The sequence below is a fragment of the Rattus norvegicus genome, chromosome 2 (genome assembly GCF_021556685.1).
Source record: "Rattus norvegicus strain SHRSP/BbbUtx chromosome 2, alternate assembly SHRSP_T2T, whole genome shotgun sequence".
Taxonomy (NCBI): domain Eukaryota; kingdom Metazoa; phylum Chordata; class Mammalia; order Rodentia; family Muridae; genus Rattus; species Rattus norvegicus.
In genome coordinates this window covers 177,609,119-177,626,811 of record NC_141535.1, presented here as the reverse complement: position 1 = coordinate 177,626,811, position 17,693 = coordinate 177,609,119, and the positions used below count along the sequence as shown (strand labels likewise).

Below are 17,693 nucleotides of genomic sequence, written 5' to 3'. Positions count from 1 at the left end.
GCCACAAAGTTCTACTTTGTAAATATGTATCTTGTGTTTGGCCACTGAGTCTAGTAAGAGCCAGCGTTTTCTACTTCTTCTGTACTGTGACAGGGCTGTGCTCTCAAGGGACGTAGCCATCTCACTTTGGGTTTCATAAGTGAGGACGCCTGCACCAGGTTCATGCACATGTGCTCAATTTTGTAAGCAAATCCTCTACCTGAGGCTCCCTAGGTCAGGCCTCTCCAGGCAAGCATGTTATAATTAGGAGGATCTGTCAGTCGTTTGGAGACCTTGAGCTGGGTCAGACCGTGGTGGAAGGAGTCTGAGCAATTCTTTATCCTTCTCCTGGTGGGCAGAAGCTCCTGGTGGGAGTTGCTGATACGGACTGATCTCAAACCTCGTATCATTATCAGCTTTAAGCAGGACTGTTTTCTAAGGGTTTATTTGGGGTTCGTTCTACCTCTGGACAGAAGTCCAGGTCGGATTTAAGGTTTACTGAATCTTATGGGCATAGAGCTCTGAAGCATGGATGGTAAAGGTAGTTGTGGAAACTGAGGCAAGAATGTTGCCAGGGAAAGGGTGAGTTAGGGAGCTTCTGCCTGTGCTCAGAAGCAGGTCTTAGATTTGTCAGTGGGTGGAGTATGGTGGATTAAATACATAAACTAGAGAATGCCTACAGGTAAGTGGCCGGCAAGGTGGCTCAGTGGGTAAGCTTGTTTGCTTTGCAGACCTGGTGACCTGAGTTTGATCTGCAGAATCAAAAGGGACAAAGATTCTAGAAAGTTGTCCTTTGACTTCCACACATGTCCCATAGCATTTGCATGCACAGCGCAGTGTACACATAGATACTAAATTTAGAAAGAATGCAGATAAGGTGTTGGTGGAGTAGAGTAGGCATGAATGGGCTTCATCCACCTTAATCTTCCTCTGATAACTCTTTCACAGATGCTGTATAACCTTTGACTTTATTTACTTCCTTTGTGGTATCTGAATTAAGTATGTGCTTGAGGAACTGGTAAACAGAGGCTAAGCTGGGATCTAAACCCTACAGGTTCTGGCTGTCAGTTAAAAGGTAATTGGAATAGTGCTAACATCAGTGCCCAGATCTCTGCCTCAGATTTACCTAAACTCCTAGGCCTTTTTGGGTCTAGGCTCTTTTTGCAGGCAGCCTGTGTGCTCAAGTGTTGGTATGTCACATTCTCAGCAGGGTCAGACTAAAGGGCAGTCTCCCTACCACTCTGTTGTTTTCCTTTAAGATCCTCTGCTCTTGTCTGTTTCTCCTCGTGTTTTTGTTTTTCCTCACATATGCTTTTCTTCCAAAACAGTCAGCAAACTGGCACAGAGGTTTCTACAGCTTGCAGCACAGGCCCTGTGGTGTTCTTGGTACCCAGCTCCATGTTATGAGAAGTTAGATTGGTAAAGATTCCTGGTGGAGCTTGAAGTCAGGCAGGGCTACTGCTCTTCTTCTGGACTCAAAGTGCCTGAAAACTTTGTCCTCCTTCCCTGTTCTGGGTCTGTCTACATTTCTGGTATTTCATCTTTCATTTTAACAGACAAGGCTCTTGTGTGGTTAGCTCAACATGGTTTTTCTTTCTACCTCTCCTTCCCTTGTCCCTAGGACATTCTGTGACTTACCTATGGGGAGTCTCCAGAACTTACTTCCCTGATAGCCAGCACGTGTGCAGAAGCTCACTGGGCCCCTTGCCTGGTGCTTTTTCCCTCGTGATTTCTGTTTTTAATCTCTCAACAACCTACCCCTAGATAGAGTTAAAGGATGAATTCTCTTTGGAGTGTGAGAAACTGTGGCACGCGAAGGCTCTCTGTTGTTTTCATCAGGTCAGTTAGACTTGTGGACAGAAGGGGTGAGAAGTGTGATGAGAGCGTGTCTTGTAGGAGCTCCACTTCCCACCAAGGCTGAGGAGCGGCTGCTACTGAAGGCCATGCTTTAGAATGCTTAGGGTGGGGTTGGGGATTTAGCTCAGTGGTAGAGCGCTTGCCTAGTAAGCGCAAGGCCCTGGGTTCGGTTCTCAGCTCCGAAAAAAAAAAAAAAAAAAAAAAAAAAAAAAAAGAATGCTTAGGGTGAGTGAGAGAGTTTACAAATGGGGTCATTGCTGAGCTGTCATAATTCTTTCCTTCATCATTGGCAGTCTTCTTAGTTTTCATATTTGTGTGAGGTGCTTAAGGGTGGAATTAGGCTGCCTAGATTTGTTTGTTTTGTTTTGTGACAGGGTTTCCTCATGTGTCTGTCTGGGCTGGGATTATAGATGTGAGTCACCATCTGCATTGTAATGCTGGTTTTCTCCAATCTCTTACAATATCGCAGACAGGCTCCCTCCCCTCCCCTCCTGTCCTTCCTCTCCTTCCCTCTCCCCTCCCCACCCTCCCTCTTCTCTCTCCTCCCCTCCTCACTCCTTGAGCCTACTTCCTTACCTGTTCAAATACAGGAAATAAGTAACATCTTCAATTTTTTTTTTTGAGCATTTTTCTCTTTCTCCAACTCCTCCCATATCCCTACCTACCTAATTTTATGTGTGTTCTCTCTCTAAACCAAAACCAAAACCATAAAAATGATGGCAGGGGGTGAGGGGTTGGAAGGGAAGATGATTCATCAAAAGAGCACTGACTGCTCTTTCAGAGGTCATGAGTTCAATTCCCAGCAACCACATGGTGGCTCACAACCATCTGTAATGGGATCTAATGACCTCTTCTGGTGTGTCTGAAGACAGCTACAGTGTACTTATATACATAAAATAAACAAATCTTAAAAAAAAATAGAAGTAGAAGGTTGGGCATGGTAGTGTGTGCCTTTAATCCCAGCACTTGAGAGCAGAGGCAGGTGGGTCTCTGAGTGCCAGGTCAGCCTATTCTGCTTAGTGAGTCCAAGGACAGCCAGAACTGTGTGGAGACCCTTTCTAAACTATAAACGAATGAGAAATCCCATACACACAAATGAAAATCAAAACAAATAATTTTAAAAAACCACTAAAACAAAAAATGCCAAAAGATATTAAACAAAAATCCCCATAATAAAAGAGCATGAAGTCTGTTCATTGTTGGCCAGCTACTCCTGAGCACGTGGTGTGTGGTTGGCACACCCAGTGACACTGTTATAATTTCCCTCTGCCAGCAGCTATTACTTGCAAATAGATTCTTGGTTAGGGGCAGGATCCTGTGTCACTACCTCCCCCCTCTTCCCTTCTTTCTTGACAGGGTCTCACATGACTCAGATGCCTCAAACTTTCTATGTAGTTGAACACCTTGAATGCCTGATCCTCCTCCTACCTCCCAAGTGCTCAGATTACAGGCCTGTACCTCCACACATGGCTTATTGTTAATCCTGGTGTCTTCTGAAGTTTCTGTCTAGTTAAGATGCTAATATCTCTTTAAGTTTTACCCTTTTGGCTGAGTCCATGACAGGATAGAACTCAGCAGGTGCAGAAGGCAGCTAATGAGCTTCCCTAAGGCCTGACCTCATTGAAGAAAGAGGCAGAGTAGAAAAAGGTCTGAGGGAAGGGAAATGGTGACTCAGAGGAAACTTCTACTCTTTCTTATCCCCCCAGGGGTGAGGATGTTAAACCCCACCTCCAACCCATCAATACAAAAGCAAAGGTCATTCAAGAGAACCGAAGGATGTCATTTAGTTAATAAACTGAGTTTGGGAGCAGCAAGGTGACTGGGTGGGTAAAAACACTTGCCACACAGAGCTTTCCTCTGACCACATACAGATTAAAATGAGGGTTTGTGGTTTGTTTTAGATAGTGGTGGTGGTGGTGGTGGTGGTGGTTGTGAGACTAAGAGAAGCTGTGGTAATACATACCTGTGATCTCAGGAGGCTGAGAAGGTGGCCATACTTTGTAAGTTCCAGAGCAGTCTGATCTACAATGTAAGACTCTGTCTCAAATAAAAAGAAGTGTTTTAAGTAAAGGTCTCACCTAGTAGCCCAACTACCCTTGAACTTATGATTTCTCTCTCTTAACCACCAAATGCTGGGATTATAGGCATGTACAACTACATCAAGCTAAGAAAGTACAATTTTGTTTCTGTTCTTTCTCCCAGACCCTGATCCCTTTATGTTCCCTTTGCTGCATCTGGCTGGGTTACAGCAAATCTAAACACCTCTGGGTTTCTTTTTGACTGTCACCCAAACCCATTTTTCAGTGACCTTTTACTGGCAGATAAAACACAGATGGCTTCCACCTGGGTTTGCTCAGCTTGTGGCATCAAACAGTATGACACTTCCTGAAAAGGGAGGTTGGGGGACAGGGACAGGACTAGGAGCTTTGCCCAGCAGACTTTCTTGCCTTATTAGAGAATCTTTTCATCCTTTTTCCCTAATCCAAGAGGCAGAAGAGGGTACATTTGGAGTGGAGGAGCCCTGTAGGAAAAGAATGGAGAAGGCAGTGCCCCATTTTCTCTCAGTTGCCTCTCAGTGTCCTTATGTTGCTGTGCAGGCGATGGTCAGGGTTGGATGGTGGCTTTTGGGTCAACATCTTAGCTCACTGGCTACTCACAAACCTTACTTCTCACAGTGTTACCGGGACTTGGCTCTGGTCAGTCGTGATGGTATGAACATTGTCCTGAACAAAATCAACCAGCTACTTATGGAGAAGTACTTGAAGTTGCAAGATACCTGCCGTACTCAGGTAAGACCAGAAAGAAAAGTGGGGAAGGGGGACCCTGGAGTGTCACTAGAGCATGTGCCTAGCACACACAAGGTCTAGATTCAGGTTCCAACTCCAAACGAAAAGAAAACAGCTCAGAGGTGTAGACCGAAGGTGAACCTTCTAAAGAGAGGGTGGGGTGCAGCTCTGTCACTGTGCACCTAAACTGTAACACAATTGAGTTGGCTCCTTTTCCAAGCTCACATATCTGCTCTAAATGTCTCTCTCTCCTTTAGTTGGTGTGGTTGGTTCGGGAACTAGTAAAGAGTGGAGTTCTGGGAGCTGATGGTGTTTGCATGACATTTATGAAGCAGATTGCAGGTAAGCTTGTTAGCTCGAGCATTAGAAGGGAAGGAGCCCAGAGATAAGGCTAGGCAGTGAAAATGGTCAAGTACCTGTGAGGAATGCAAGTGATGGGGTAGGACCCTGGGAGGGATCGATATCTCCCGGCCACATATGTTGCAGGAAAAAAAATGGATTGGAAAGTCACAGGGGGCTTTTAGATTAGTAGTCTTGCCTTGATTTCTTTCCTGCTAAATTAAGACCTAACCAGGTATTTGGTTTGTGTTAGCAGTCATCTCTCTGGAGTTGGAGAAGCATGCTAGATCAGGAAGGGATTCAGAGATAATCTAGTGAAGCCATTTGGTTTCTGCCTTTCTGCTTTCCCTGGCTCCACCCCTGTTCTAAACACTGGGTTCCTGGTGATTTCGGCATCTAACTGGAACTAGTCTGAGGGACAGTGCCACAGAATAGTCCCTGACATTTAGGGTTTTTTTTAATCTTGGCATCCGTGACATCTGTTTGAAACACTGAATATGAGAAAGGTCTGCTCAAGCCACCTCTCCTGCTTTGAGACTGCTTGTGTTTTGTTTTCCTGATAAAAACAAGAAACAAAACAAAGTATTAATAATAGATAAAAAATGAGGCCAACTCTGTAGCTCTTTCACCATCAGTGCCTGGTTTTTGTTTTGTTTCATTTCCTGTGGTGATAAGAACTGTACCTAAAGCCTTGTGAATTTAGCAGGCACTCCACCTCTGGAGTATTCTGTGCCCAGCTCCACCCTCCCACCCTCTCTCATTTTTTCTTTTTAAATAAAGAAAAGTCTTGCTCTGCAGCCCATGCTGGCCTTAACAACTGCAATCCTCCTGTGACAGCTTCTTGTCATGTACCATCGGACCTGGCTCTGCCCTGCCTTTTCTTCAGGGCTTTCTCTAACACAGATGCCACTGCTTCATGTGTGTGGCCCCAACCTTTGTGCAACTTGGTGAGCATTGAAATTTTTTCACTGAGACCCAGAGCAATGAGTAGCATTGGTGTGATGAATATTTATTTTTATTCTTTCTTGGCACTTTCTTAACTGTTTGACACTCCCAGCCCCACTTCTCATCCCAATATTTTTGTCTGGCAACAATGCATTTTAATTCTGCTCCAGGGAGTTCAGTGGCAAGATCCAAAGATCCTTAGCTTATCAGGATGCTGAGTCTCACCCTGGCATTCAGACACCAGACTGCAGCCACTGTCAGCAGCCTGCATCTCTTAGGCCCTGGTTCAGATACCACCTTTGGCTTCTAAGGTCTGTTTTTCTCAGACATCACCTTTCAAGGACAAAGCATTACCTCTGCAGATTTGGTGGATAGAACAATATCCTCTCTGGTGCGGGGGCAGTTCTAGAACATACTTTCCCTTTCTTTTTTTTTTTTTTTTTTTTTGGTTCTTTTTTTTTTTTCCGGAGCTGGGGACCGAACCCAGGGCCTTGCGCTTCCTAGGCAAGCGCTCTACCGCTGAGCTAAATCCCCAACCCTATACTTTCCCTTTCTTAAGGCAAAGGGAAAAATGTTAAATCCTAAAAGAGAGAACGGTGTATTCTAACATTCAGGGCAGTAGTGGTGGCATAGTAGACCAGCAGGATGACTTAAGAGATTTGATTAGCTGAGCTGCTAATTAGAGCTACTGGATTCTGATTCTTCCCCCTCTTACCCCCTTGAAATCAGGTGGTGATGTTACAGCCAAAAATATCTGGTTGGCAGAAAGTGTTCTGGATATCCTGACGGAACAGAGGTAGAGTCTACCGTGAAGGGTGGGGTGAGAGCCAGATACAGCTGTGTTGGGTGTGAGTACGGGACTTGGGGAAGAAAGGCTCCTCTGTGGCTTGAAAGTACTCTGAGGCAAGGGGAAGATGTGCCGAGCCTGATGGTGGCAGATGAGGAACTAATGCCAGAAGATGAAGGAGTGGGAAAGAAGGAGCTAAAATACCTCAGAGCCCAGAGCATCTGGCTTCATCTGATAAGGGTTTATTTTTGACCCAGACCTCCTTGGAATGTTTATATTTGGGGGGGACTGAGAGGGAAATGAGCTCAGCTGAGGGGCAGCCAACCACATGAGCCTGGGGTACCTCTCCTCCCTTCCCAGCCTCAGTCCAGCACATGCTCTTTTTTGGAATGGCACGGGGCAATATAGGTGACTAGGGAGCAGAGAATCCTGCTATAAAGTTACATGCGGCCACATTTGACCTTTGGCTCCTTTTCCCCAACAAGTGAAGGGCTATTCTAGTATGTAAATTTGCTTATGGCCCCCCCTTGAGGCTATGGCCTCAATTTCAGTATCACTTCTTTTTAGCATCTCTTTCTGAGTAAGAACATCAAGTAGATAAATGACTGAGAAGCCTAATATTGTTCATATTCATTTCAGTTTAAAAGAATGGTCCTCTTCATAGTGGAGAAAGCTATGTTCTGCCCAGTCCTGCTGTGTAGTGCCACCTAGTGGCCTCGACCCAGTTATGCAGCTGCCCTGGGACCAGAGTCTTCACACTAGCAATGGACTTCTTGGAGTTTCTTACCTGGCCTCTGCTTCTCTTTAGGTTTCTGTGTTTCTCTGCTACCTTTGGCTTGAGGCTCTTACTCCCTCTTCTCTTCATTAAGCTGTCCTAGTGGCACATTTGTCCTTCACCTCTGCCAGTAACCTTCCTCCAAAGTGGTTCATCTCATTCTGTTCGAATTCCGTTCTAGCCACACCTTAAAGCTGAATTTCCCATGCAGGTGCCACATGGCAGCCACATTGCTGCCTGACCCCTTCACATTTTTGGTGAAAGGGAATGCCTTGGCATTTAAAACTATGTTCTAGCTCCCCATCCTGTTTTTCTAACGGGTAAAAGGAAGCTCGTGTCCTTGGCTAGCATTTCCATTTTATGGAAACAAAAGGACAGTGCTGGGCCTAGTAGTGAATGTCTACAATCTTAGCATTTGGGAGGCTGAGGCAGGAGAATTACTCTGAATTCGAGTCTAACCTGGGCTATATAGTAAGACTGTGTGTCAAAAAACAGTTCCCACATACACAAAAGAAAGAGAAAGAAGAAAAAGATACCATAAGAAAAGAAAAGGCCGTGGTCTTTTAGTTAATTAAATGGCTTGATTACTTTTCCTGAATCAGGAAGTTGCCTGGTTATAGTAATTAAACTCTTCCTCTAGTTCTCTGCCTTTCAGCAGGGGTGTCAAAGCAATTACAAACTACTTGGCACTTAGAGGCAGCATTAGTGGTGTGTGGGGACCCTTTTGAAGCAGCTGGACACAGATAATATTTTCATCACTCTGTTTTTCTTTTTCTTTTTTTTTTTTTCTTTCTTCCCCCTTTTTTTTTTTTTTTTTTTCTTCCGGAGCTGAGGACCGAACCCAGGGCCTTGAGCTTGCTAGGCAAGTGCGCTACCACTGAGCTAAATCCCCAACCCCATCACTCTGTTTTTCAGGGAAATTCTGAAACTCTGGGGAAATGCGCTTTGCCATCTAAAATCAGCTGCCCCCTCCCTCTCCAATCCTTCCAGATTTTGGTTTAGGGTAGATAACTCATTTTCTGAGGGTGGGGTCAGTGGTTAGAGCCAGGGAAAGGTTTGTGATTTGGTTGGCTATAATAATAACTCTGGTAGAGGGATAGGATAGCCCAATGTGTTCTAAGAACTCCTGAAAAGGTCCTGGAAATCCCCAGAGGCCTCTACATCCCACTTAAGAGAACTACGGGGTTGGGGATTTAGCTCAGTGGTAGAGCACTTGCCTAGGAAGTGCAAGGCCCTGGGTTCGGTCCCCAGCTCCGAAAAAAAGAAAAAAAAAAAAAAAGAAAAAAAGAGAACTACTGACAGATCTCAGCAGGAGAAACATAGCTTTCCTCTCTCCCAAGCCTGACATACACCATTCATCTATGATAGGCCTTGGCGGTTGAATGAGTTAACAAGCACAATTATTTATGGGCAACTGTGACTGTGTCTATGTTCTAAGAGGCTGATTTTATTTGTTATCTACCTTTGTGGGGTATCTGTCTGGTGAAGGGAATTAGTTACCTTTACCTTCCTTAATCAACTGATAGTTGGATAATAACATCCAGAGTGAAACCCTCAAAAGACAAGCCATTCTTAGTATGTGATCGTCTCAGGAGTATGAGATACAGCCCTGTAGGGTGAGGAGGTCTTGGAGAGGTAGGTGCAGCGCCTCCATCCCTTCCTGCAGGGAGTGGGTACTGAAGAGCAGCATCCTCATTGCCATGGCTGTGTACACGTACCTCCGACTCATCGTGGACCACCATGGGACCGCCCAGCTCCAGACCCTTCGGCAGAAGGAAGTCGACTTCTGTATCTCCCTGCTTCGGGAACGGGTAAGGGAACAGGACAAACAATATGAGGAAGTGATGTAGAGATGTGGCATCTCTGTGGCCTTTATGCTTCTAGGCCAGAGATCCTTTGTTAGAGGTTCAGGTGGTTCTGATGTGGTGTGGTCATCATCTCTAGACAGCTCAGGAGCAAAGGACAGGGAATCGGGGTGGAATGCCCCCTGCTCCTAGAAATGTCATATGTAATGCTGGCATCTTCAGGGCTTTTCTGGTCAGTTTCGGTTTACATTGTTGTACAACAGATAGCAGCTATTGTGTTCCCACTGTTACATGAACCCCAGCTCCCCCAGAAGTATTAGTGTGTTTACTTGGGTGGGTTATAAATTATCTACTGTAGTTTCTCCCAAGAGATATTCTAGAGCTAAGCTATTAAGATACTGACTACATAGGAAAAGTTCATTAAAAGAAATATCAGATAACATCAGATAAAGTTCAGTAGTTAGCAACAAGTGCTGTTCTCACAGAGGACCTGGATTTAGTTCTCAGCACCTATATGGTGGCTTACAGCCATATGTAATCCCAGTTCCAGGGGACCAAGCACTCTCCTCAGGCCTCTGTAGGCATGTTGTATACATATATACATGTGGGCAAACACTGATACACATAGAATAAAAATCTTTTAAAAAAATTCAAGATGCGGGCTGGGGATTTAGCTCAGTGGTAGAGCGCTTACCTAGGAAGCGCAAGGCCCTGGGTTCGGTCCTCAGCTCCGGGAAAAAAAAAAAAAAGAATTAAAATTCCTAAATCACAAGACCACAGAGATGTTGATAGGTAGCTTAAAAAAAAACAAACAAACAAACAAAAAAAAAAACAAAGAAAAAAACCACACGCGATTAAAAAAAAAAATTCAAGATGCATTCCCATAATTGGATAGGCACAGACCTTTAATCAGTATTGTTTAGACCATTCAGATACAGATTATTTCTTTTATCACAAATTGTCTTTCCTGATGGACAGAGTGAACTTTGGGGTAGTGTATATAGGTGCTACTCCCTAGCCCCATACTTTTAGAATCAGTTCCCTTGAACTGAATCAAGGAGAGGAGAGGAGACTTGATTGATGCAAGCATCCGCATGGCTTCAGCTCTTCCCAGGCACCTCTATCCTTGTGATGGTCCCCATCCTCCACCTTTCTTCCCTGAGCAGTCCCCTGTATAGCATGTTTCCTTTTTTTTTTTTTTTTTTTTTTTTTTTTTTTTTTTTTAAGGTTTATTATGTACAGAGTTCCGCCTGTGTATATGTGTATATGCCTGCAGGCCAAAAGAGGGCAGCAGATCCCATTACAGATGGTTGTGAGCCACCATGTGGTTGCTGGGAATTAAACTCAAGACCTCTTGAAAAGCAGACAGTGCTCTTAACCGCTGAGCCCTCTCTCCAACCTGGACATTTTTTTTGTCATCCATAGATCATGCTATTCTTCTGCCCTTCTTCTAGAAGGGGAATGATACATGTGTCTATTCTCTCTCCTGCTCCCCATTCTCCAATCTCCATCCCATCCAGTTCATGGAATGTTTGATGATTGGCCGGGACCTCGTAAGATTACTTCAGAATGTTGCTAGGATACCAGAATTTGAACTGCTTTGGAAAGATATCATACATAACCCTCAGGCCTTGAGTCCTCAGTTTACAGGTAAGTAAGCACCTGGGTGTCCTCTGTCCTTGTATGTCCTGATTGGGTTTGAAGAGGCAGAAGTTGCCCCGAAGAGATTTTATTAGTCAGGGAAAGCTTAAGATAGGACTCACTATGCCAGTTTCAGCTGGGTATGGGAATGACAGAAGCTCAGAACAGTTCATGTAGTTTCTGACTAGGGCCTACATGCCTGGTTTCAGCTGCCATTACTCCTAAAAAAAGAAATCATTCAACGCCTCAAGATAGCTCAGTAGGTTGCCTAGGAAGCGCAAGGCCCTGGGTTCGGTCCCCAGCTCCGGAAGAAAAAAAAAAAATAGCTCAGTAGGTAAAATACTTGTTCCCAAGCCTGATAACTGAGTTCAGTCCTTAGAGCCTCTGTAATAGAAGAGAAACTTCACTCCCAAAGTTGTGCTCTGAGCCTCCACACCCACTGTGACTTGTGTGTGTCCACATTACATGCAACAATAAATAAAAATAAGAAACTTAAAGGACAATCATGGGACGCTGTTGGCCTCTCCTTCCCACTGTTCCCTATCAAGGTGATGACCGGGCCTCCAGTCAGAGGACAAACCATAAAGCCGAGTCAGCAGAGTGTCCTGGAAGAGATGGCCCCCAAAATGTAATTCAGTGATAAAGCACCTAGTTTGAGTTCTAGAGCTATGGAAAAGAAAAAGAAATGTCCCCAAATGGTGTGTGTGTGCATCCTTGTTTATTTTCTCTTGTCCTTCTGACTTTCCCAGAATCCTTTTGTATTTTGAACAGCAACTCTGTAGCTCTATTTTTTTCCCCTCACACCTCCAACAGTTCTGCACAACACAAATGTGTGCATGTGTGTGCGTGTGTGTGCGTGTGTATGCGTGTGTGTGTGTGTGTGTGTGTGTGTGTGTGTGTGTGTGTGTGTGTGTGTGTGTACACACCTGAAGGCTGTCATCTAGGACCTGGGAAGTGAGGACAAAGAGAAGACAGTGCTACTGTGTGATACGCGGCTAATAGCTTAAGCAAGTGTCGGGTTGTCAGAGGGTGTGTGCCAGCTCTTTAATTGTCTGTACAACCCTTAAGATGAATGCTTCACTTTCTACACAGGAAAGTGAGGTCTAGAGAGATTAAGTCACTTGCTGAAGGCCACCTAATACATGACAGGAAGGATTCGGATACAGGTCTTTCTGGTGCAGTGATTATGGCTGTGCCACACAATCACATTGGCCCTAGCATCTCATAGTGTCACTCTGAGTAAGAGACAGTTAGGTTAGCGCTTACCATATTTCCCCTGAATTCCCCACTTATTTCTAACTATAAAATGATAGGTAGCTGGGAGGCCAGCTGACGGAAACCTCTGTAGTCAGTGTGAATGGTAGCTACCTTGTTTGCCTTTGCTGGCCTTCTCTAAGGCTTGTCTTAGAATAGGCCCTGAGTTAAACCACACCTGGCCTAGTTTTGTCTTGTGCCTTCCCTTTCTCTGGTCTTCATACTTCTCTTCTGCATTTGGCTCAGGTATCCTACAGTTACTTCAGTCAAGAACATCCCGGAAATTTTTAGCCTGTCGTCTAACCCCAGACATGGAAACGAAGCTGCTCTTCATGACATCGAGGGTGAGACCATCTATGCATAGGAAGAGGAGTTACAGGAGTCAGGTGTTAGTCGAGTGCCGTGCAGATTTGTCACCACCCGAAAGTGACTAAGTAGATATCCCTCACCTTTTGATGCTATTCTTGGTTCAGTCTATGCTTGCACATTGCACAATGCTATAAAGAGATTTAAAGGAAAAATTAGAAGCGTAGTGTTGAATAAGCAAGACAGAATGCTCACTCTTTGGAAGTTTTGTTTTTAAAGCGGCCATGCCAGTGATTGTACACAGGGGATCTATCTGTGGTGTATGCCTTTTGTTTTCCAAACATGGTTGCAGCATGGTAAAACAGTCTTAGGACTGTAGTTTTCTTCTCTCTGAGGATGCTTGTGGAATCTGTGTTTAGTGGACTTTTTAGGCAACTCCTCTGTAGCCACCCTTCAGATCCCAAGACAACACAGAATTGCCAAGACCCTGCTGCCTCTTGTAGCTATGTGCCAAATGTTACGTTAAATTAGTAACTAGTTGTGATGGCATACACCTGTGATCCCAGCCTCTGTGATCAGAGGCAGGAGGATTGCCACAAATTTGAGGTTCTCCAGAAATCTTGTCTAAACAAGGAGCAAAAACAAAAACACATAAACATTAAAAAACAGAGGTGTGGGTGCACCTGCAGATAATCTATACACAAAAAAGCCAGTGAAGGACAGCTGCTCCAAATTCAAAGATAGCCTGGGCTACATGACACCCTGTGTTTAAAAACACAAAACCAGTGGACATGGAGACATGCACTTTAATCCCAGCACACAAGAAGCAGGGGTGGCAGATGTTTATGTTTTCAGAACCAACTAGGGCTGCATAGTAAGACTGTCTCCAAAAAAGAAGACAAAGGAAAAAAGAGATTGTAAGAGGGCTGGGTCAGCCCCTGCATGAAGACACTGAGGCATAGGATCTCAAGTTCCAGGATGGCCTGAAGTACAAACAACATTGTGTCCAAAAGGCCACATTTGGAGTGTGTACATGTTGTCTTAGGGTTTCTCTTGCTGTGATAAAACACCGTGAGCAGAAGCAACTTAGAGAGAACAGGGTTTGGTTTGTTTCACTTACACTTCCAGTTAGCACAGTCCATCTCTGAGGAACTCAACCTGAAGTGAGGAGCTGAAGCAGAAACTGAGGAGGGTTACCACTTACTTGCTAACTCTCTCGACTGACTCTGCCTTTCTGTGATGGCAAGGACCATCAGCCAGAGTGGCACCACCCATAGAGAGCTGGGCCCTCCCACATCAACCATCAATCAAGATAATGCCCCACAGCCTTCTTGTCCACAGGCCAGTCTGCTGGGGACATGTTCCCAGATGGAAGAGGTTCCATCTTCCAGAGTAGTGCTCTACCTTACTTATGTCATGAAGTTAACCATCACACCGTGTGTGTTAAACTTAGTCCTTGTCGCACTTTCTGGGTCTCAAGTGTTCAGCCACTGTGGCTGCCCCGGCTCTCTTTACTGTTGACCTAGAAGCATCTTGTTAACCTTTCTCATCTAATTTGACGTCTTCTGAGGGGAATAGACGAGGACACCGAATCCTCCTTCATTGGTGCTGTTATTTGGTTGTTATGTGGTTGGTTTGAAAATGGGTCTTACGGGGCTGGGGATTTAGCTCAGTGGTAGAGCGCTTACCTAGGAAGCGCAAGGCCCTGGGTTCGGTCCCCAGCTCCGAAAAAAAGAACCAAAAAAAAAAAAAAAAGAAAATGGGTCTTACTATGTAGTGCAGTTTTTGAACTATTGGTCGTCTTTCCACATCAACTTCGAGTTTATGTTATGATTTTATGTTTTGACCACCATATCTGGCTCTAGTGTTACTATTTGTAAACATCTGATGTGTGTTTGGAAAAGGACTTACTCCCTGGTCTGGAGTTTGTGCCTTGGTTAATAGTCACATTGAGGCTGTCCTGTGTCAAGAGTGGTGACCAGGGACTGGAGAGATGGCTCAGCAGTTAAGAGCACTGGCTGCTCTTCCAGAGGTCCTGAGTTCAAATCCCAGCAACCACATGGTGGCTCACAACCATCTGTAATGAAACCTGATGTCCTCTTCTGGTGTGTCTGAAGCTACAGTGTACTCACATACATAAAATAAATAAGTATATTAAAAAAAAAAAAAAAGTGGTGACCAGGCATAGCTCTTGCTCTGCGGGAACATTCTCTGCTCAAGAACAGGACAAAGAGGATGCTTCTGGGCAGAGCATCAGTGACAAGTACAAGAATAAGCGGCCAGAAATGGGCTGCAGGCCAGTGTGGCTCCAGGCAGTGGCAGGAGTGTGCCACCCATATGCAAGGCAAGCTAGTTTATTAAGACCAGGATGTCCTCCAAAAGGAGAGGGCATCAAGAAGCAAATGAGCTCAGTGAAGTTGTCAGAAGGACATGAATCCAAGTCAAGCCTCGTTTCCTTCTGTTCACCATCCCACCTTCCTTTCCATTTTCTCCTTCCTCAGGTGCGGTTTGGCCAGCAAAAGCGATACCAGGATTGGTTCCAGCGCCAGTACCTCTCAACCCCTGACAGTCAGTCTCTGCGCTGTGACCTCATTCGATACATCTGTGGGGTAGTCCACCCCTCTAACGAAGTGCTGAGTTCTGATATCTTGCCCCGATGGGCCATCATTGGCTGGCTCCTGACAACATGCACGGTAAAGGGCCAGGCCACGTCAGAGACTGCTGCGTGGGGAGCTCCTCTAGAGTGTTCCTCTATCGTGTTCCTGGACTCCCACCACCTCTCATTCCAAAGCCACCTGAACCCTATGGACCTTCCAGGCTCTTTCCTTTCTCCCTTTGTCTCTAGAAATTGGTATTAGTCCTTGCTCTAAGCTTTGGTTTGACTGGGCTAATCATCTTCTTTACTGTCAAGCCCCCCAAACCTGATTTCTGTTGTTGTCTGCTTGATACAAGATATTACTATGTAGCTTTGGCTAGCCTTGAGCTACAGGCCTCTGGTCTGTCTCATCAGATCTGCAATTAGGTGTGCACCAACCACTATGTCGGCTCAAAACCTGGATTCCTGAGGAGTCACTTCCTAGGTCCCTAAGGAACCCTGGGTCCCTGAATCCGAGGCCTCCCTTTGTTTTTCCTCTTTGCTTCTAGAATCCATATGTGGTAATCCTCTTGTTTCTCATTCAGATTCAGGGCTTTCAGCCTCCTGTTTATTTTGTTTGTTTTGTTTATGGTATGGTGGTGTGTGTGTGTGTGTGTGTGTGTGTGTGTGTGTGTGTGTGTGTGTGTGTGTCTGAGTGAGTGTCTGTGTTGGTGGAGATCTAGAGGTTAGAAGAGGGGACTGGAGTTATTGGTGGTTGTGAATCACCATGTTGGTGTTGAAATAAAACCTAAGTCCTTTGTAGGAGCTCTTTACCACCGTGATCTCCAGAGTCCCCTCTGGGGACTGAATTACCAGGGTCCCATATCAGATATCCTGCATATCAGATATTTACATTACAATTAATAATAGCAAAATTTATGAAGTAGTTATGAACTTAGGAGGTAGAAAGTAATTTTATGATTGGAGATCGTCACAATGTTGAGAAACTGTATGAGAGGGTCACAGTGTTAGGAAGGTTGGAAGTCACTGCCTTAGACACTTACTTCCATAACCTTTGGTATCAGCTTTTGATACTTTCTTTCCCTAAAAACAGAGAAGTTTTAAAGGAGCCATTTCCTTCCCAGAGTATGTTTTCTGTGCTAGTGACACTGTTCTTAAGCATCCCGCACCCCTCCCCCATTTTATGGACTCCCTGGAATGTGCTGATTCAGGCAGCAGGCCATTCCTAGGGGTCTCTAGGGAGGTGCCCTGCTTGTTCAGCAAAGACAGCTGCAGGCTACTGTAAACATCACCTCAACTCACAGTTTATCAGTGTGCCCATGCTGCTCTCCTAATGGCGATTAGGCATGTGTACTGCTGCTCCAGGGAAACCCAGTCAGTTCCCGTACAATAGACGTGTGTGTTCTCACCCTGATAGGGTTCTTCATCTTTGACTGGGAACTGAATTTCAAAGATGGATCGGCCGGGGGGACCCTGTAAGATAGGAGCTGACTGATAGAACTAGCCCTTCCCCTTTTCTTTTCCAGTCCAATGTTGCTGCCTCCAATGCCAAGCTGGCTTTGTTTTATGACTGGCTGTTCTTCAGCCCAGACAAGGATAGCATTATGAACATAGGTATGTGATTGGGACCAGTCAGCACCACTCTCCTATCCCCCAAACCCCCACTGTGAGTCCTGGTGACAGCAGTTGTCAGTCTCAGGGCAGTGTGGGGTGGAGGTGGCTTATCTAGGAGCAATGCCCTTGTTCCTATTCAATTCTCCCTTGACCTACAGGAACAGTGGCTTTGATGAGGTCAACTAATGGCTGCTGCCTTCTCCCCGTAGCCTTGAGCTCTGAGTGGGAGGGCCTAGGCAGAGGAAGTCTGCCCTGTCTTGTTTTCTCCAAGTTGAATACTGGTCCAGGAAAGGAGATGAGGACTGAGTGCAGTTGGGGACAGTTCCCTGCTTGGGTGGTATTGGGAGAATAGACACAAAACTTCCTAGGAGCTTCATATACACTGAGACACCATTAGTAGACATGGAAATGGTGTCTGATGCCAGGGAACCATATATTTTATTTCATGTTCTCTAGAGCCAGCTATTCTGGTCATGCATCACTCCATGAAGCCCCACCCAGCCATCACTGCCACGCTTCTGGACTTCATGTGCCGAGTAAGTACTCTGGCTCTCTGCCCTATTGTGAATGAGCAGTGTTGGACTCCATACTAATCTCCCAGTGACTAGGTCTTCCCAGTGTGCTCTGCTGTAGTCCTGGACCTGAGTTAGCACACACTATCTCCAGTGGAACTGATCCTGTTACCAGAAGGCTTCTCAACTGCAGGATGATGACTCAAGATAGAATCTAATGTATTTTAGGAGGAACTGGGCCTAATCCAAGGATCTTATCTTCATAGCCTGGAGTAATCAAGAATATTGTAGCCCTTTCTGCAACCATACTGTCTCACTTTTAGTCCCCTTGACTAAAACCAAAATAGATTTTTAGTTCTAGTCCAGCAAAACACTGTAGTTATCCCTCCACTTCTTCCCTTGCAGATCATCCCTAACTTCTACCCACCGTTGGAAGGTCACGTTCGGCAGGGCGTCTTTTCTTCTCTCAACCACATTGTGGAGAAACGAGTCTTGGC

General features: G+C 45.3%; 1 protein-coding gene across 2 annotated transcripts in view; it reads left to right on the top strand.

Moving 5' to 3' along the window:
• The window catches only part of Ints3 (integrator complex subunit 3), a 51,910-nt gene that overhangs the window by 15,796 nt on the left and 18,421 nt on the right, over positions 1-17,693 (top strand). For both annotated transcript variants that reach the window (XM_087627605.1, NM_001427200.1), the window contains 10 exon segments: positions 4,512-4,625; positions 4,880-4,964; positions 6,636-6,702; positions 9,135-9,279; positions 10,794-10,923; positions 12,415-12,512; positions 14,976-15,167; positions 16,597-16,684; positions 17,141-17,220; positions 17,602-17,693. In XM_087627605.1, coding sequence (XP_087483731.1) covers positions 4,512-4,625; positions 4,880-4,964; positions 6,636-6,702; positions 9,135-9,279; positions 10,794-10,923; positions 12,415-12,512; positions 14,976-15,167; positions 16,597-16,684; positions 17,141-17,220; positions 17,602-17,693 — 1,091 coding nt within the window.